Consider the following 19,163-nt stretch of genomic DNA (forward strand, 5'->3'; position numbering starts at 1 on the left):
CTGAAGTATAGTCGGAATGAGGAGGTTCTGTGACTTCCACGTATGAGTGATTTCCGTTGTTATGTCAGTAACACTATTGTGAGAAGAAGAAATCGTTCCTCTGAATTTAGATACCGGTAGCTCTTTGTCTGCTTTCCACTCATTGCCTCATTGAAATGGACAAAGGCTCTATATGCAAAGTGGTATGTGCTTAAGAATACCATGGAAATGGGCCTTGTGGGCCTGGTTTCTATCCAGTGGGACTTTCTTTTTAATCAGCTGATGACTGCTCGTGTCCTTTTGAAAATGTCTTGTGTGCACTTTTTAATTCCTCTTGCTTTATGAACTATCAGTGTCTGATGAGTTGAAGCATGCGATCGCACCATTGAGTAAGCCTCTTTCAGGAGTGAATAAGGTTCTGAGACATTCCAATGGATATAATTCAAATCTTAGCATTTGTCTGAAAAGTTATCCCCTCCAAGCGGAACAAAAGAAGGGTATGTTTTTTTTGGGCACTCACCGCGTAGGCACACCATGAGGCGCGCAAGTATATGCACGTTTGATGCGAAGCACGCTGAGTATGCCTTACTAATTTACTTCGGCATGTATGGTCTTTGCGTACACCTTGAATGCATGCAAGAACCCGTATGTAACCACCTGTCTTTCTTTTCGCTGATTAGGTGTGCACCTCAGCTCGGGCGGATAGAAAATGAAAGCTCTTCTTGATAGACTGTGTGGAGACATCAACCACCTGATTAATATTTCATACATTTTGTCTCTCTTATCTGACAGGACTATCACCTGATAGTGAGGGATATCTATGCTTTCTATCCCCTCCTCATCAAGTTTGTTGACTCACAAAGGTACAGCACTAACATTCCATCCTTATTTTGGCTAAAGCTTGTTAAACAGTCCAGCTGTGGTCTGGCTAAGTTCATTTGAATGTCTGCTGACAATATATTTGTTTTTGCCATTTATGATCAAAAGCAAAACCTGATATGTAATTTTGAAATTGCCTGTGTTCATTCTATCGTGATTACCTATTTTTTATACAGATTTTAAAGAATTTTGTGCTTTGCAAAATTGGGTGCTGTTTCTGAGGTGTTTGGTAGTAAAGCTAAAGACCACAGACACAGCTGCTTGAAATTTAATTTTTATGCAGTTCATTTGAGAACCGAACTTCAGAGGTTTGATTAGGTTCAGTGCTTGTGAGTTGGCCCACAGCTATACTGATGGGGCCAACAGTGTGTCTTGAATGACTTGACAGCGTGCAGTGTTGAAATGCAGAACCGGCTTACTCATTCTCTGACAGCACCCAAGTAGACTGTATTAGCAATTAGATGATTCCTCTCAAACTCAGCTTCAAAGTTGAAGTAAGGCATTCTCCTAACTCTTCCAAAATTCACAGACAAGGCAATAGCCACATGTACCTTGCTTTAACTCCTACAAACACTTCAGAGACCAATATTAGCTTATGCTTCAAAAATATGACAATCAAAACACTGAGCTGGTAAACATTGTGTACCTTTGCTGAATCTTAAAAGTCTGGCAAAATGGTGATCATTTTCAAAGGATTTCTTCAGTTGTTTGGAGACTTACAATAACTTCAATTGTAAATGACTTTACAAGTCAATTGCAAGCAATTGTGGTGAAGGAGTTTCTTTTGAACGAACCTCATTGGTAGTCAGAGGACCTGATGACAATACTGGTTTTTAGTCTGAATATTCCCTTGAATCTGGAAGCTATTTCTTCTCTTTTTTTGACTTGATAGGGCCAAGTGGCTTAAGATGCCTTCCTTGGAAGCCGAAAGCCTCTTTAGTGAGGTCTCTAGCATCTTCAGTTGTTGGGCACGATCTGCGGTAAGTCTTCACTTGTAAGCCTCACTGGCAGGTCCATCCCTCTGATTTGCTTGTACCCGCAAAACTTTAACCAAGGTCAGAGGCTGGTCCACTTTGTGCAGTATCTTTTATCTACAAATGATCTTGGGGATATTGAAAGGAGATGCAAAGAGGAATGCAAGCAAATCTAACCGCGGATTTGTAAGGACGTGCGTGACTATTTTGGCTGTGACTAGAAACAAGATGTAAGCCCATGGGAAATGGATAAGTCGCTGATTGGCAATTTCATAGGAGCATGCGTTATTCTTAGTCACAGGGGGTTATTTATTGACACATATTATCTCTTGAGGTGGTTGTTCAGTTCATCAATACCCAGCCCCCTGAGATGGCAAGCATGTATTTAAATATATTTCTCAAGGAATGTACTGGTAGAGATCGCTCACTAAGTAAGTGGAGTGTACATGATGCTGGGAATGGTATTCTCATACATTTCTTTCTTGTGTGCTTCAGATGAATTTGGTCCATAAACACAACCCTGTTCCATTGCAATAAAAGCGCTGCCACAAGTTGAGTCTTTTACCTCAGCAAACTTCGGTTTGATCAAATTTATTTGTTTGTAAATTGTTTGAATCTCACTGTCACTTTGTAGAACTGCCGTCGTGAAGAGCAGAACTTTGTCGCCCAAATGGAGGCGGAGAACGCTGCCCTCTTGGCGTGCGCGACCTCAAACCGAAGGATGGGCCTGACTCCACCGGATGACCCCGGAGCCGGCATTAAGAAAGCCAGGGAGTGTAGGGTTGAAGGTCAGGGTTCGCCGACCAGCCTAGTAGTGGTCTGTCTGAAGCGCATGCTGCCCATTGGGATGAACCTTTACGGTGCACGAGAACAGGAGCTGGTGCAACAGGCCAAGATGAAGTTCCAGGAGGTGGGTTTGTGTGGGTGGAGCTCCTTTTTTCGGAGGCAAGAGTTGTTAGGTCCACTCTTTAGCTAGCTATTCTTTATGTATGTGCGGAAATACCACACTTCATATATATATTCATGAGTTGCAGCCAAATTCTCACTGGTTTGTTCACCATCAAGTGTCAGTCGCAACTTCTGCCTCAATCCTGCAAAAAAATTCTCCTAAATGCCTTCGTGAATTTTGTAGGATCTTGGGGGTCTAGTCTAGATTCATGTTAAAGTCTCAAAATATGCTCTGTGTGACAATTTGTCAAATATGTGACTTTTTTATCTCCTCAACAGAAAGAGACGGAAAAGGACGTGCGAGATTTCCTGGTGCACTCCCTCCATCTTCAGGACAAAGAGGTCGACTCCAGTGATTCTTCCCCTAAGACCTGCACACCCTGCTCCTCCACCTTTTCTAGAAGACGTTCCTCTAACTTGTCCACGTCCCTGTCTGCCAAGCCCTCGTCCTCGTTTCACAAACCTCATAAAGCTAGATCCGCCCCTGCTTCCTCGGTAGCTCCGCCTCCTAGTGCATGTCCGAGGCGGCCTTCTCTAACCGCAAGTGTTCGTATCTTTCTGTCTTCATAAATGTTCATTGACTTTTTTATGAGATGGGATAAAAGTTTTTGCTTGGAGTCCTCAAAGATTCCTTGAAATTCACTTTTTCCTCAAAGGCTTGAATTTGACTGAGCTTATTTTCGGTGTAATGTGCTGTTATATCCATCACAAGTCTGCCACAAGTTAAACCTAGTTTACTATTTGCATCACTACGAGCGTGAGGGCGCAAGAGGCCATCAGTATGAAACTGGGTTGCTGTAAAGGGCAGACAGCAATAAGTGGGAGCATAGTTTAACAAGGTAGGAGCTAGTTGTAACACATGAAGTCTGAGGAGGAACGTGTCTTTGAAAAAATATCATCCCCCCACCCCCAAGGAAAAGGGTCGCTTGCTCGGACTATGTGTCTACGCTCGAATCTTTCTGCCCATACCTGAGACAAAAGACTCTGGAGCCTGAACAAAGCGGCAATGCAAATAGTTTACTTTGTTGACACTAATTGCCTACAGTACATAGGATGTTAATGCACAGATGATTGTGGAAGAGATTGTGTGATATCATTTGTTCAAAAACTGAAAGCGAAATGAAATCAAATTCTGTAACCTAATGTATAAAATGCCTCTTTTACGTGGTTTATACCACTCCATGAAGCCAACCCGATTTAATGTATGCCATGCGTGGTCAGCTATTTTGCTTGACAACTACACTGTAGGAACTCATTTGCCAGGAGAAAATAGGCCACATGCATGGTACTCAAGTGAGAGAGACCTTGTATGCCAGCATGATTGTTTAAATGGGCCTATGCTGATGATCAGTGGAGAGACTCGGCAGAGTTGGAGATGATCCTACTTTGCCGACTATGTGCATCTACATGTATGTTTGTGTCAGTCGCAGTTAGAGCCTTTTCATATGATTATGAATCATCAGAGACTGTTCGGTGATGCTGGCTGCGTTTGTTTACGTGGAGATGGAAACTAGGCTTTATTAAGTCTGATACTTATGAATGGATCTGTGTGTTGAATTTTGTTATTCACCTGTGACAAAAATATTGATCCTGCTCATCATAGACTTGACCTCAACAATGTTTCAATGCAAGAGACCTTTTTTGATGGTCATCATTTTTGAAGTCACAGTGTAAAATTAAGAATGAATAATTGGGTACAAGAAGTATTGTCATAATAAACTTAGTTTTGTCAGAAATAAATGACCTAGGCACTGTTCTGAAAACATCGGAGAACTCAAGATTATGATATTAATTGTATATTTAGCCCGCAAGTTTGAATGTTTCCCAACGGTGTTTCAATACAGGAAAGTTTTTTATTTTCATGATCACTTGAACTCACAATCCAAAAAGCCGCAGATGAAAAATTTGATATAAGAAGCACTGTTGAAATGAACTGAAGTTTGTGTTTTCCAGTAGTAAATGCAATATTTACTCCTGAAAAAGAGGCAGAGAAGCCTAAACTGACTGTTGAATGTTTTGCATGGATCGCGACCAAAATAATGATGTACTTCTATTAGGTTCTCATGTTTGGGGTAAGGAGCCCATTATTCCAGCCAAATGTAATCTGTCTGCAAGAATTTTGTTGCTCTCCATCAGTTTGTGGCTTATGTTGGTCTGGTTTTCCTGTCCATTTTGCAACTGACAAAAAACAATAGCTTGTATCCATTTACTACGTAGATGCACTAAATGTTTGGCTTTACTGTGTCTCCCAGATTTTTTAATGCATTTGCCCTCTGCATGCTTCCTAGCTTCAACTAGTTGTAGTAAACTTACTTCCACACTCGGCAGTATCCCTTAAAAATCACAGTTGAAAAATTGACTGGATAAAATTGAGTCCCGGCCATTCCACAGGGAAATTTAAAGCTCTTTTTCAGTGCTTTGCACATATTCTGAAGGAATGCTTGAAAAGGAAATCAAAGCATGGCTGAAGTGATTGAGTGTGCTTTCCCTGCTCATATACATAGTTGCATTGAATTCTAGTGCTGTTTTGCATTGTATTTCCAAACAGCAAGCGGCCAAGAATTGGCAGCGACATCTGTACAACAAGGCAGCGTCCAATCGCATGGTGTACGCCGTGGAGATGACTCAGGAGAAGATTGTGGACAGGATCATCAATATGGCCCTGGTTTTGCACAGACTCCATTTGGTGAGAACTGGGCCCTTATTTTGAATTTTCCTCTCCAGTTTTCTAGTCAAGTCCTCTGATGACCATCACAATACCCCACAAGACCATCACAAGGTCCCCAGTCTGAATTCAAATCACAAGCTGTTTTAAACGATATGCAACAAAAGGACCTTAGTCATTATTCACCCTCTTTCTTTTGGTCTTTTGAACCTTTTGTGTCTGTGAACCTTTCCTTATCTCCCTCGCTGCTTCCTTCACTATCTCTATCAGTACTGTGGTTAAGTATTTCCCCGAGACTTTCATAGTACTCACAGTTGCTGCCAAAGTAGTCAGGAGTACCTTGAAAGTGCCTCAGTCTCAACTCAAGACACTGGCTGTTCATGTAAATTGTGTAAAGAGGGAGTCCATTTTTACTCTTCACTCATGTCGATGATGACAGTACTTGTGACAATACAAGTGTGATAACTAATCATAATACTCGTAAAGTACTTGTGTAGTATCAAACCATAACACTGTTCTTCACTGTTGCCCACTGCAGGCTCTTTCCTGAGAAACTCATGTTTTGATCTTTGGTTTCAGATGGAGCATCCCCCGCTCTCCAAGAAGAGTGCTTGGAGGCGGCTCATGTCAGCTCAGAGACGTCGAACTATCATGGCCTGCTTCAGGATGATCCCACTCCACCATCTGCCCAAGTGAGTCAAGACGAATCTGCAGCTGACTGAAGCCATTAGCTTTCAGTTTATCGCTTGGGATCCTTGCTGTTGTCTGCACAAATCCCCACCCCATCTGCAGTGCATTGTGGGAGAAAGTTGGTTTCTACACATTGCGTTCAGCACTCAGTTTTCTGCTGCTTGTGGGTTTGCGTGCATGGATTTGAAAATCACCTCCTTTCCATATATACTTAACAAACCAGTGTGCACATACAATTTGCCCTTCATCGGTTCCCTGTGCATCGGCCACACAGTGTCATATACAATTATGTCACAGAGTCTGTGATACCAACAATCCAGCTTATCTCCAGCAGCTGCGTCTTCTTAACAGCCTCAGTTTGTTCAAATCCCTCTCTCTGTAGGCATCGTGCTATCAACTACTTCCTCCGAGCCTACAAGGAAAAGTGGCTGATTGTGGAGGACTCAGCTCAGCATTTACTGATTGAAGACCTCACCGTAAGCATTACTGTCAACTTTTTAACCCAAACTCACTTGGGGGTGGGCTCATCTAGTCAGGAACCTTGCGGAATCTTCCCTCAAACCCTCAAACTTGTAAGGAGACAACGTAAGGAAACAGTCATTATTGTATTCCATATTCAATCCTTACAAATTCTCCAAAGCCACCTTGTGGATTGAAGAGATCTCAGGGATTACTCGTATAGTTCACCTCGACAAGTTTTGAATGAACAAAGTCACATTTTAAAACTTGTTTGCATTCTCACCTGGCATTGTTTTGCCTGAAGTGGTGGAAAATTTGCTCTTCATTTGCATCAAGTTATGAACCAAGTTTACACTAAATAATAATCTTGAATAGACACAAGTAAATTATGTTTCTGAAATTTGCTCTGCTACAGCCTTCAAACACTTAGCATTTGCATGTCAAGTAATGGACTGCTCTAAACTCACAAAGCTAGCATTCCTAAATCTTTTCTTGTTTGGGATTTACCATTCCAGAAGTCCAGTGGGGAGGAGTTGGCGGCGGTGTCTGAAGAAAGCAGTAGAGATCCGCTACATCAACTTATCTTGACATTCAGTCGGTCGTTCGGCCTCCAGCGCGAGTAAGACCAATGTTGTCTTGGCTTATAGGGCCTGGTGACCTCTTGGAACTCGTACGATGGAAATGTATAATTACTGTCACTGTGAGGGCACTTCGGGTCATTTTTTCTGTCTTCACGGCGAGTCACATTTTTCAGTTCGGTCATTCTTTCATGCTCCTACACATGGATTACTCAAGGCCTGCTGCAAATTAAATTCTTTGGCCACTTAAAACTTTGCAGTGACAGGCACCCTACAAATGACCTCATAATCTGCCGCTTGGGTTGCTCAGCAGAAATTCTGCATAGCAAATGTGCTAAACAAGAATGGAGGGGAAGTAAAGGACCAGTTCCATGGTTCTGCAGAAAATTCTGTAGTGACAAACTTTTTTCAAGAGTTAGGAACTTAGTGTGGAATTTAGGCCTGTGTGCATGTGAATGTTAGGTGTAATCGATTGATCAGCATGATTGCTTGATCTTTTTGTGTTATCAGTTGATGCTGTATAAAATCTTAGACCTCACTTTCCCTTTTGAAACAATTTTCTACAACCATGAATGGATGATACTGTTGTCTAAGGGGAAATCTTCAGCAGAGAGTTGAGTAAGTGTAGCTGAGTGAACAGATCAAGTGATGGCGCAGATTGACTGATTGCACCAAAAACGTACATCCTGTAACTAAGGATTGCAGTTGTACCTAGCCTGTGTGAACTTTCTTTGCTAGTTCTATAAACACACAATCATTTCATTTTTAGCAGAGCCATGTACTTATGCCACCTATGTTCACCCCTTCCACTTAGTTCGTGCGCATGTGCTAAATTCGGCAATGGTCATGATCACTTTTTGTTGCTTTTTAAAAGGTTGGTGCCAGCAAACGACTATACCAAAATCCATCTGTGGAGATCTTTTGCATTATGTACAAGTTTGCTGAAATTATACCAGAGAAATATAATCAGGCTTTAGATTGCATATTGTGATGTGTTTCTTGTTAATCATGAGTGATATTTCAGAGAAAAAGGGGTGAAAGATGTCTGTTTACGTTACATTTCTGAACATAAAAAGGGTATTTTAAAATCGAAATATTGAATTTTATCCTCTTTTTCCACATGTGCCGCATATCTTTGTAATTGAAAGAGTGTTTGAAAAAAGTGATTGTGTTAATGTTTATTAAGCTATTATGAATCGTCCTTCGTTAGTTTTATCAATTTCAATTTTGGCTATCTCTTGATTGATGGTCAGCCATGATTTATGTGTGTTCATGTACATGTACTCTATCGATGCACCTATACATACACAACTATGGATAAATGATTCTTGTGCAAAATATTCAATTCACAATAGCTTGAAATTACTTCCGATGTTTTTTTCAGATACACACCTCACTTTATTTCATTTGTTTTGATAAACTGGAGAAATGGTTTTAAATGGGAGTGACCATGGACGTATTTTCTTTCAAAACTGGTCATGATGTTTTTTAAAATCCCATTGGCAGAATTTGTTTAAACTTTTTATGCAACTGGGTTCAATAATACGGTGGTCTAATGTTGTCTGTTCAGTTTTTAGTTAACAGGTTATTTCCGTGAACTTTGTTTGTTTCTATTGTGTTAAAATAAATTGTGGTCTCCATCCGTCATACGTCATATGCCTCGAAATCCACAGTAAAGTGATCGAGTGCACATGCGCTAACTCTCAACTAAGTGGTGCACAAAGGCATAGGAGTGAACATGTGATGCCAAAAAGGTTCCCATTGCTTTTAAACAGCAGTGAACACAGTGTATCAAAAATGGCAGTGGTATTGATAACAGCTGTCATGCTTGAGTGATACTTTCTATCAGAGTCAGACGATGACAACTTGTTCTCTTTTTTCCTGTCCTAGTGGTGTGGAACAGGACTTCCTGTATGCTTCCTACGCAGACATCATGAGCAGGGTAAACACCAACATTTGAAAGTTGACGATTTCTGGATTTTGTAAATGTTGCCAGTCTTGGACAATCCCTTTCAATTGGAGACTACTCTCTAGCTTTATTTGCTCATTGCATACTCATACATGTAGCTTGAACATGAGTAAGGTGAAATTGTCTCCAGAGAGTAAAGATGGGTGCAATTTGATGTTGAGTTGAAGTGTACAATTCTGAAAGAGGGAGCCTTTCTTATGTCATATTCAGCACAGGATACAGCAAACTAACTTCCTTGACTGAATTTCCCTAAAATGATGCAACCACAGAAATTATATCCACACTTTAGCATTATGACAAAATCATTGTGGAACATTCTCAAGGTTAATGCAAGTCAGGCGCAAATTCAGGGTAACTTGCTTAGTTTTAATCTCTACGTTAAAAAGTTGGTTTCTAGTAACCGTCGATGATTTTATCAGATTTTCTCCATGAAATCTGAGATGAATTTGCTTTTAAAAACCTGACGATGAAAAACACGTCATATCCGTCTTCAGCCAAGTCCTAAGCTATTCAAAAGCATTCCTTTGTCACTATTCATCCTGTTACTTGTGACCGGACATGTGAGAGAATGAACTATAAACGCAGAGAAATCCAACCAAAGTGGCATTAGAACTTGTAACACTGTACTGGCATTCCTCCAGATGAACTGTTTAGCCAGTGTGCTCATGTATAATAAGTGGGGCTTGACCAGGGGCCTTAGTCTTCTAGTTGGGAAGGCCTGGCCTTAAACAGGGGGACACACTACCAAGAGCGACAAAATGAAGTGGTTGTCGAAACTAAAAGCTGTTTATTTTTAAGGGAAACTACTCAGATATTAACATGCATGTAACAATGCCATTTTCCTTTCCACTGTTCAGAGTTGCAGTGGTGACGATGATGAAGATGATGAAGAAACAGAGGACAGCATCTCCTTCCAGGTACGTCAAAGCTACATCCAAAAAACATCCTTCTCATTAGTATTTTTTGCATTTGAATTTCACTTGATATGGTTTCCGTTGGCTGCGTAGTGTAGGTTTGTCAGGTGGTGATGTGCATGTTGTAGGTGCTCTTAAATTTGATGTGGACTTGTATATTGGCAAGTCGTAAGCACACACAGTTGGTCTTTAACCACTTTGCGCCGGGTTCGATTAAAATGGCCATGCACAAATACAGGCGTTTTTCATTATTTTCCATTTTCAAAATTCTTCAAAAATTCATCACTTCATTTACTGGACATTTACACCCACACGAATGACTGTCTGTTGGCTACTTTAATCTGACAGGCAACATTTATTGATTCTCGTGTATTTCAGCTAGGTCTCCTGCCTTGTAAAGAGAGCCCAGATTGAGCCGTGTTTCGTAATTTTCTTTTGTTCTCGAAACTAGAGCAGTTCGTTACTGGTGTCATTTTCAATGGAGCCAGATTAGTGTGCAGTGGTATGGTGTTGCTCAGCGCCGCAGCACTGGAGAGCTTTTGTCCATGGTTGTAATCCTTCGTTTTGAATGCCACAAATAGTGGTATAGTGTTTTAAAAAAGGACGGTTTAACTCCACTATTGACAACTGAAAAAATGTTCTTCAAGTCCCAGCTGCTTGGTCTTTTGTGTTCTGTTACAAGATCCAGCTCCTTTGTCCGATTTCGGGCTCCCCAGCTATGGGTACAAACATAAAGTACCCGATACCGGGTCCCCCGGCGCAAAGTGGTTAAGGGGCATTTAGTGCACATCTTGTCTGCAAACATGGCATTACCTTCACTGTGACTTCTTATTCGGGGGTTGTTACCAAATCAGCAAAAATAGTTAATTGCAAGTCATCCAGACTCAAGTCGTATCATTAACTATTGAAGTAAAATATGGAGAAGGCATTCCTGTGTCATTTTCAATGGGATAACAAGGGGTAAATTTCAATGGGTCCCCTATGGGTGCATGCTTTTTTTGTTTAGAGGGTGGTTTGAGGGTGGCGAGGTTCAGTAAAAGCAGCTATAAACTGCTTGTACATAGGTTGTGGACGTATCAACATTTCAATGGGGGAGGGCATGAACCTTTGAGGGGGGGGAATGTGTCGTCCTCCCCTGCAGTGTCGCTGCTCATTTTTCATCCCCTCTCTCTTCAGTGCTTCTGACTTGAGTACACCAGTCATGCTACCTGACTGGGTACAACTGCTTTGTGTCTTGTACTGCGTTTTTTGTTCATTCGGGTTCAAATGTTTATACCATGATTTTGTTTTCTTTACAGGAGCAAGAGCTAGCCAAGCAGCGATTGTTGTCTGAGCAAGGCAGGCTGGCCGACAGAGGTGCTGCAGAGATGGTCCTGCTGCTTCTCAGTGCCAGTGACGGTTAGATTCTCAGGAGTTCAGAAAGAACCCCTCTCCCTCAGCTTTTATTCATGAAAATATGTTTTGGCATTGATGGCTTTTATAACCACTTTGTGCCAGATGACCTCTGGACATGCAGTATACAGCAAAAGCATCCTCTCAAAAATTTTAAATCTAATTTATCAGCCGAATCAGAAAATCCCATTTTTACTAATTGAATTACTAAAAAAACATTTCCAACAAAGTCTGCTCACAGTTTTGACATTAGTTTGCTTGTTTTTTTTTTTTTTGAATACATATAGGTAAGCCCAGCCCTATGGTCATGTGCACTCTACAACTTGGTATCTCCCTCCTGAGGGGTGGTAATGTAGCCGTCCAAGAGGTAAGGGGCAAGCATTGTGAAATTGCCTTGGTATATTAACCTCTTTGCATAAGATAAGCACAAGAAAAACAGTCATTTGACTTGTCAAGTATTAATCGACCTTCGTCTTTTTTCAGAGAATGCTTTCACATCTTCAAGACAAGATGGATGTTGGGTTCTTCACTAGTGTAGCTGAGCTGATGGAATCATGCAGGTGAGAGTCTAGTCAGTGCTTGTAAATACTCTTTAATAAAATTAAATTGTACTGCAAGAATTAAATTGTGATTTTCCTAACTTAAGCTGTTCTTGCCTGCCTGGTGTATAGCAAATATAAGGGTTTTGAGTTCAAGAACCAAACAATGACTGTATTCATATACAATGTGCCTGGAAAGGAGGCCAAAGGCCTGTTTATTTCACACAGACCTGGATGTCGATCAGTGATCCAGTGCTGGTTCACTTCATCCATCAGGCTGGTTCTGATGTCTGTGTACCAATGTCAGATCACAAATTGGATACAACCTCAATCTTTCAAAAGCTTCCTTTATTTGTTCAGTGTGCTGGGGGGGTGATCACTGCCTTCCCGTCAAGATCCTCTGCCAGGTCCTGTCCACTGAAGCAGTGACATTGATATCCTGGAGCGTTGTGGTTGATTTGAAATGTTATCTGGGAATCTAAAGTTATATATGGGTAAGGGTCAACAGCACAACATCCTTTGAACTGAGACTCATATTTTTGCCGTGCTGCTTCAAGGCTGTGAAATCTTTCACTCGTGTAAGGAAGATTTGGGAAGGTTAGAATTCACAGATGTCCGTATGAGGTCCCAAGTTTGTTGAAGCAACCCCTGCCAAAGCATGCAAAGTGGTGAATCCAAGAACCTGCCAGAATCTGCTCTAATGCATTAAGTGGGAAACAATGTTTACCAAACCTTTCCAAACAGTAGACCAAGGACTACATATCTACCCCATCTAATTACATGGGCAATCGATGCACTAATTGGCCATGGGTATGTTTCTTTGGTCTCTCTAACAGTGTGTTGGATTTAGAGGCTTACGAGAGATACAACAAAGCTGAGGGACTGGGTGTTAGCTCTGGGGAGAATGCTGGTAAGATAAGCATAGGCTGGTAAGATAAGATCCAGGCAAATTTGTAGTGTTTGCCTGAAGAGTTTTGGGCACGCTCTGATATATTACACATGAACAAGGCTGCATGCGCATTATTTAGTCGTATCTCCCTGTTGGAGAAGCAGAAAGTATTACCATTGAAATGATCACATTTAGAGAATTGAATTGTTTGTTGAGCCATTAGGGGAGCTCATAAAATAACCTAAATGTCACATTAGTCTCAACGTCAGTTGGCAGTAGACATGCTTCTACTGTAACCCTAATAAGTTCTTAGCCTTTTGTGGGTTAATCTGAGTAATGTCTGGCATCCTGAGCTTTTAAAATTATTCTTGTTTAATTGTGAAGAGTCGGATTTGTGTCTGAAATGGTCGGTTGCCTTTGCACCATTCTCAGTTATTGTGAACAGTGAAAGAGCCTACCTCAAATCATGTGGGGTAAGAACAGTGTCTGTCGTCAGGAGAACTCAAAGATCAAAAGTTTAAATGATTAAACAAGTCACAGTGTTCCAGACTTACTTTCAAGTTTAACTGGCAAAGCGTGTTTAGGCCTTCCAAACTGTCCACATGTTTTTATCTTGTATACAGTTGTTGTTTTTCCTTTTCCGTCTTGAAATTTTGTCAGAGTTTTATTGTAGTTACACATGTTTAGTTAAAGCTGCTGTAGTTTGCAAAAACAAACTTGAAGATTGTCCTTTATTCGTGCATGCGCTGTTGTTTGTTGATGTTTTTTGAACAGATTTATTCCTCAAGATAGTTTCGTGTTTTGAGGGCTTTTGTTTTTCTACCCTTGCTGTTGAAAAAATATTTTTGCAAACCCAGTCATTTCACATTAACTCCATTGATGTTTGATTTTTGACGTTGTCAACTAAAGATCAAAGTATATTTCATTGAGAGATGTATTAGGTCACAGTTCCCCAAGCCTTTGCGCAACTTCACCCGTCAACTTGAAAGTTAAAAGAAAGTTGGGTTATTCCACTTTCTCTTCAGTCCTAGTTTCTTGGAAACTGTGGTGATCTCTCTTCAAAAATCCACATTTGGGATTCTTGTGAACTGGAATTCACGCAAAAGGCTGCGGAATGGTTGTCTACAATTCTACCAAATAACTTCTCATCACATTCTTACCCCCATTTGTTCTTGCACTTTGATTGGTTGCCTAGCAACTGCATGTCAAGTTTGTTTGTTTGCTTTTTCTCCCCTCCCAAACAGTCACTGGTGAGTCTGCCGCAGGTAATGACACCACAAGAAATCCATTTTACTGTTCTTTGCTGCAACCTAATTCTTTCTTTAAATGGCTTTTCTTCATTAATGTTTTCCTGGACTTACAGGCTTTTAAGGCATAACAGAGCAAAGTTGATGCATAGCAACTTAATCCTCGGCTGAAAAGTGTGACATGAAAGTGTAAAGTGCAACATTTGAATTCTCTGGTTTTTGCCCCCATCTGATCAGTTACCATAGAAACTGTTGATCTCAAGTGAGCATGATAAAAGTAATGATCAGCATGGAATGAAGGAAATGAATCCATGTCACTTGATAGGCTTGTTGAATTCGGTCTGGCCGTAGTGTTTGAGCTGATGTTGTTGAACTGTTTAACATCTGACTTCATCTCATCTGTTCTTGCTACCATTCTGTAAAGTACTTCATGGACAATATTCATTGCCACATGCTGTGCCTGGCTGTATATATCTGATGGTACACCCTAGGTTTGATAACAAGATACAATGGGATTCTCTATGTGATGAGAATGATTTCCAGAGTCCTTACCTCATGTTACTGATGACAGGAATAGATAAATTCATAGGAAAAAATCCATACTGGATTATCATTAGCATTACTCTAATATAAGAATAGCTGAATTATTTATTTATTTCTGGTGTTGAAGTATGGTTTTATAAACAGCGCTTATGTAGCACTGTACCTCACAAGGTTACTATAAGAAACCAGTTGAAAGAAAGCGAAGAAAGGTTTCAGTAGTGGGAGAAAAACCCTGGAGAAATAATCTGGGGAAAGCCCACAGGAAACAGGTAGGGACTGAAAAACTGCCCACACGCTGGCCTGGGTGGGATTCAAACCGGGGTCACAGAGGTGGATGGCACTGCCCATATGCTGGCCTGGGTGGGATTCAAACCCGGGTCACAGAGGTTGATGGCGAAGACAGCACTGCTCTGCCTACCCGACTCCCCATGAAGAAGGACTTGACAAGAGAATCAATCCTGTTTACTAATACATTGTGGCTTGGGAATCCCTTCATACCAGCCTGCAAAGTTGGATAACCTTGTTGCTCAAAACTATTTGAAACCTGTTGGAAAAAAAAATCGAAACTATTCCCCTTGCCATTGATAGTTCCAACGCGCTAGGATTGCTTGAAGCCATGCATCAGACCATTCCTGTAACTGTTTCGCATAAGATATTCCAACGTTTGAGTTTCAAACATTCAGCTTTGTCAAACTCTCTTCTTTTCTTTGGTCACATCCTTTTATCTTCTTGTTAGCCTTCACATAAAAACCATCGGCATATTTTGAATGTAGTGTTGCTGTGAGTATATACATGGAAAGAGATCCAACGTGCTTGTGCCTGTGTCCAACACTAACACGGCATCGTGGTCGACAAATTAACTCCCCGTTTAAGAAGAACCTTTCAAATACAGAGAAAAAAGATGATCAATGAACCTTTCATTTCTGCTGCCAAAAAACATTTGCCCGATGAAATGCTCCAGTGAGAGTATCAATGAATGCCTGATTTACAAATGCCAAATCCCATATTGCAAATCCATACATAATGGTTTACATTCACAAGAAATTCCAAGATAGATGGCAATTTTAAATAAGGGTTTTCTTGAAAAATATTAATTTACAAATGTCACAAGTATGAGTGACAGTTGATTTCAAACTCGGTCCTTTTTGTGGCTATATCAATGAAATGTGACCAATTATTGGGTTTGCATTTAATTTGTAAAATTTGATTTAATACACCCATTCTTCTGCTTGCACAAAGCTCCAACCATTATACCATTCTGCAATTGGCATTTATTCAAGCTTTTCAATTTTGCTGACCCCAGTGATTTTTCTTTTTTGATTTAATAGTAACATGAAGACAAATGTGATCCATTTTGTTGCTTCATATTCCATTTCCATGACTCACTATAACATCCCTTTCCCCCAACCCCTCATTCCTCCCTGAATTACTCTTGTCCATTTTCCCAGCTCTTAACATCATTTTCTTTGTTTTTGTGTTTGATTTGGTGATGATGTTTGCTCTTTTTTTTTGGTACATGTATCTTGCATGGCATGTCCTTGCCTCTACTCATCTCCCAGATGTTCATTTCCTGACTGAGTTCAGTAAGTTCCATATAGCTGTTTTGATTTGGCAATGCAGACGTAGATTTCTTGCACTGATGTCATGCATTTCCCACAAAGCTCCTCGATTCGACATCTTTCATGTTGGACTGTGTTTTGAACAGACGCTATTGTCTGTGGCTGTTCACTGTGGTGTGCTAATGACAAAACCAGAGTCACAGCCACAACAGATTCGGACTTGGCTTAACATCAAAGATGGCCGACATTAAAGGACAGTAGGAGATGTGACACAGAGTGCAAAGAAAGGAGCTATACATAGATGAATAGTACATGTAGTGCTGCATGTAATGCATTTTGTCTTGCTAGAGTTAGTCAGCAATTAATGCACACTTTATATGAAGCCTGATGAAGTACTAAGACGGAATCTTGTTCCATAGTACATCATACTATTAATAGAGATTTTCTCCCTTTTACTTGTAGTCTTGTGGGACATCTAACCATTTTCTTTTACAGAACTGCAATATATTTTTTTTTTCATTAATAACCCATTGTCCATTTTTTAGATTCACTAGTAAATGTACTGCACAATTTATTATACTGTTTGTTGCAGAAAGAGAAAAATGTTTTCGTTCAGCAAGAAAAAAACGATTCGCAGAAGTCAATTTATAAACACACAGTTTCACAGGTTAATATGATCATTTGCAATCAGTTCCAAACTGAACTGCTAAAATGAACAACTAGGTGTGTGCAATATATAAGATCCTCAAAATCTGGTATTCATGTAGCTGAAAAAATATTGTTGTTTGAAGCATGCTACAGTAGATTTTGAATGCTTGTGGGTTGTGGGAAAAAGGTTAATTGCAAAATCATCTCATGAGTTAGTTACCTTTTGTGTGAATTTGGAGACTCAAGGAAGACTTTTGGTGTGTGAAAGGCACAAGGCCCAAGAGTCAAGTCAGTTATAAGGTCACAGATCACATGGGCAGATGTAAGTTTGGAATCGCACAAATCTGAATGCCCAACATTTACTGTATTTCAAAGGTCTCCAAAAATAAAGCAATTTGAATGGATTGATATTGCAATGAAATTTAACGAACTCAAGTGAGATGACTTACCTGCCATTATAAATCACATTTTGTTCTTCATGCAAATGCAAACATGTATTGATAAACCATTTGCGAGTTAAATTTGAATAAAATCTGGTACACTGAGTTCTTTAAATTCACGTGAACATAACAACTTGAATTCTCCATACTAAAACCACTGTTGCTATACCTCGTGATTCGGGGCAAGCTTTTGCTTAGTTACATAAGAGACGCCTTGCAACAATACACTGTTCTCAATGCATAAGAACGGCTCAAAGGAACCAGTCCATTCCAGAGATGGTGGTCGCTATGCAAAAGCTTGCCCCGAATCACGAGGTTTAGCAACAGTGTCTTTAGTCTGGGGAATTCAAATTGTTACATTTCTATGCAATCAGATAACACAGTGTACCAGATTTTATTCAAATTTAACTCACAAGTGGCTAATTCATGATGTCAATTGCAAATATTAGCTCTGCAAAACTTGTTCAAGTTCAACCCACTGGGGAAAATTTTGCCAGGATTTCTTGGGTTTGCGTGAAGTACAAACCGTGTGCATCGCATCTTGTTTATGATGTGCCTAGCTGTGTTGTGTGTGTGCATGCTTATATGCAAGACCAAAGCTCTCTATGCAAGAATTGAAGATGACTGTGAAGAAAAGTTGTGTCTACGTACAAGACTAAAAAATACTTGTTCATCTTGTCCACTTCATCGTGAACAGCAGTGACCATCACCTGGTGAAAAGTGTTACAGCTTCATCTGAAAAAACATGATCATGGTGTTAATGGATATAGCAGTGTATAGACAACCAAGTTATTGGTTTCACTGATTGTTGTAAAACTGTTAAGGATGAGAAATTAGTCTGGCACTCTAGTAGTTAATCACATCCATCATATAGGTTAGAATTACTGAGTAGTCAGTGCACCTTCCAGTATGTACTTTACATATGCTATCAACAAAAGTGCAGTGAACACCAACCATAAATTGCTACAAATTGATTCCCTTGAGTGAATCAGAAGGTGTGTACTTTCAACATTCTAAAACGTGATCAACACAGATGAGGGTTTTTTAGATCAGTGATTTGTGTTTGTTGTCTTCACTCACACGCAGCCATGTACATGTATGAGGGGGCACTTTGTTGGAATACACACGTAATCACCATTAGTATCCACAAACTGATATCATGAACTTGTCACACACAATTTAATTACTCCAAACACCCAGCCACACAAGGTAGTCTGTCATCTGCTACATTTTGGAGGACTCCAAGGGAAGACAATTTCTCAATTGTGAGATGAAAAACACTGATGGTTTTGGAACTTCCTGATACTTTATTTTGTTTTTTCGAAGTCTGCAACTTGAACCTTTTTATAAGACAATATTGTGACACAAACATGTAACTTTATTCTTCAAAGGAGATTTTGCTTCAAGAAATATTTCGTCTCTTCCTGAAAAAAAAGTATGGCGAGTAAGAATTATAAAGACATTTTCTTTCTGCTTTACAAAACAGAAACGCAATCATATTTTATGCTGGCCTGTAGCGTGCTGGTGATGGACGGTCCTTTTCCAAGTTTATGCTGAGTAATGCATTTTTCAAGAAGCATGTCACCAAGTGTGTATGTTTGTTTGTGGTTGCTTCAATCAGGAGAGAAGGCACTCCACGATGCTCCGTTTACTTGTGCTCTGTTCCGGTTCCTTCAGCTGCTCTGTGAGGGACATAATCTGGGTGAGTTAAGGAAAACTTGTCTATCTTTCGAGGAACCTTATTCTCAAATAGCTTTGTGTAGCAAGGCTCAAAAAAGTTTAATTTTCTGGGGTGTTTTTGTGTATGTGTTTTGCTTTTTGAGACGCTGTAATAAAAACTGAAAAAAAATG

The 19,163-nt window shown here is 40.2% G+C and overlaps 1 protein-coding gene across 15 annotated transcripts in view; it reads left to right on the forward strand.

The window, feature by feature from the left end:
• LOC110986867 (ryanodine receptor 2-like) overlaps positions 1 to 19,163 on the forward strand; it is a 188,975-nt gene that overhangs the window by 136,684 nt on the left and 33,128 nt on the right. For 12 of the 15 annotated variants that reach the window (XM_087131551.1, XM_087131550.1, XM_087131563.1 and 9 more), the window contains 17 exons: positions 772 to 842; positions 1,751 to 1,838; positions 2,467 to 2,742; positions 3,060 to 3,326; positions 5,329 to 5,466; positions 6,025 to 6,137; positions 6,518 to 6,611; positions 7,110 to 7,213; positions 9,063 to 9,114; positions 9,999 to 10,058; positions 11,354 to 11,453; positions 11,735 to 11,814; positions 11,931 to 12,007; positions 12,823 to 12,896; positions 14,120 to 14,140; positions 16,225 to 16,248; positions 18,934 to 19,014. In XM_087131551.1, the coding sequence (XP_086987677.1) occupies positions 772 to 842; positions 1,751 to 1,838; positions 2,467 to 2,742; positions 3,060 to 3,326; positions 5,329 to 5,466; positions 6,025 to 6,137; positions 6,518 to 6,611; positions 7,110 to 7,213; positions 9,063 to 9,114; positions 9,999 to 10,058; positions 11,354 to 11,453; positions 11,735 to 11,814; positions 11,931 to 12,007; positions 12,823 to 12,896; positions 14,120 to 14,140; positions 16,225 to 16,248; positions 18,934 to 19,014 (1,720 nt within the window). The remainder of the gene's footprint in view (positions 1 to 771; positions 843 to 1,750; positions 1,839 to 2,466; positions 2,743 to 3,059; positions 3,327 to 5,328; positions 5,467 to 6,024; positions 6,138 to 6,517; positions 6,612 to 7,109; positions 7,214 to 9,062; positions 9,115 to 9,998; positions 10,059 to 11,353; positions 11,454 to 11,734; positions 11,815 to 11,930; positions 12,008 to 12,822; positions 12,897 to 14,119; positions 14,141 to 16,224; positions 16,249 to 18,933; positions 19,015 to 19,163) is intronic. The other 3 variants (XM_087131564.1, XM_087131555.1, XM_087131558.1) reach the window with 3 other exon arrangements.

This window comes from Acanthaster planci, unplaced genomic scaffold, assembly GCF_054643075.1.
Source record: "Acanthaster planci isolate LZ-2023a unplaced genomic scaffold, COTS_SCS Contig2, whole genome shotgun sequence".
NCBI classification, from domain to species: Eukaryota; Metazoa; Echinodermata; class Asteroidea; order Valvatida; family Acanthasteridae; genus Acanthaster; species Acanthaster planci.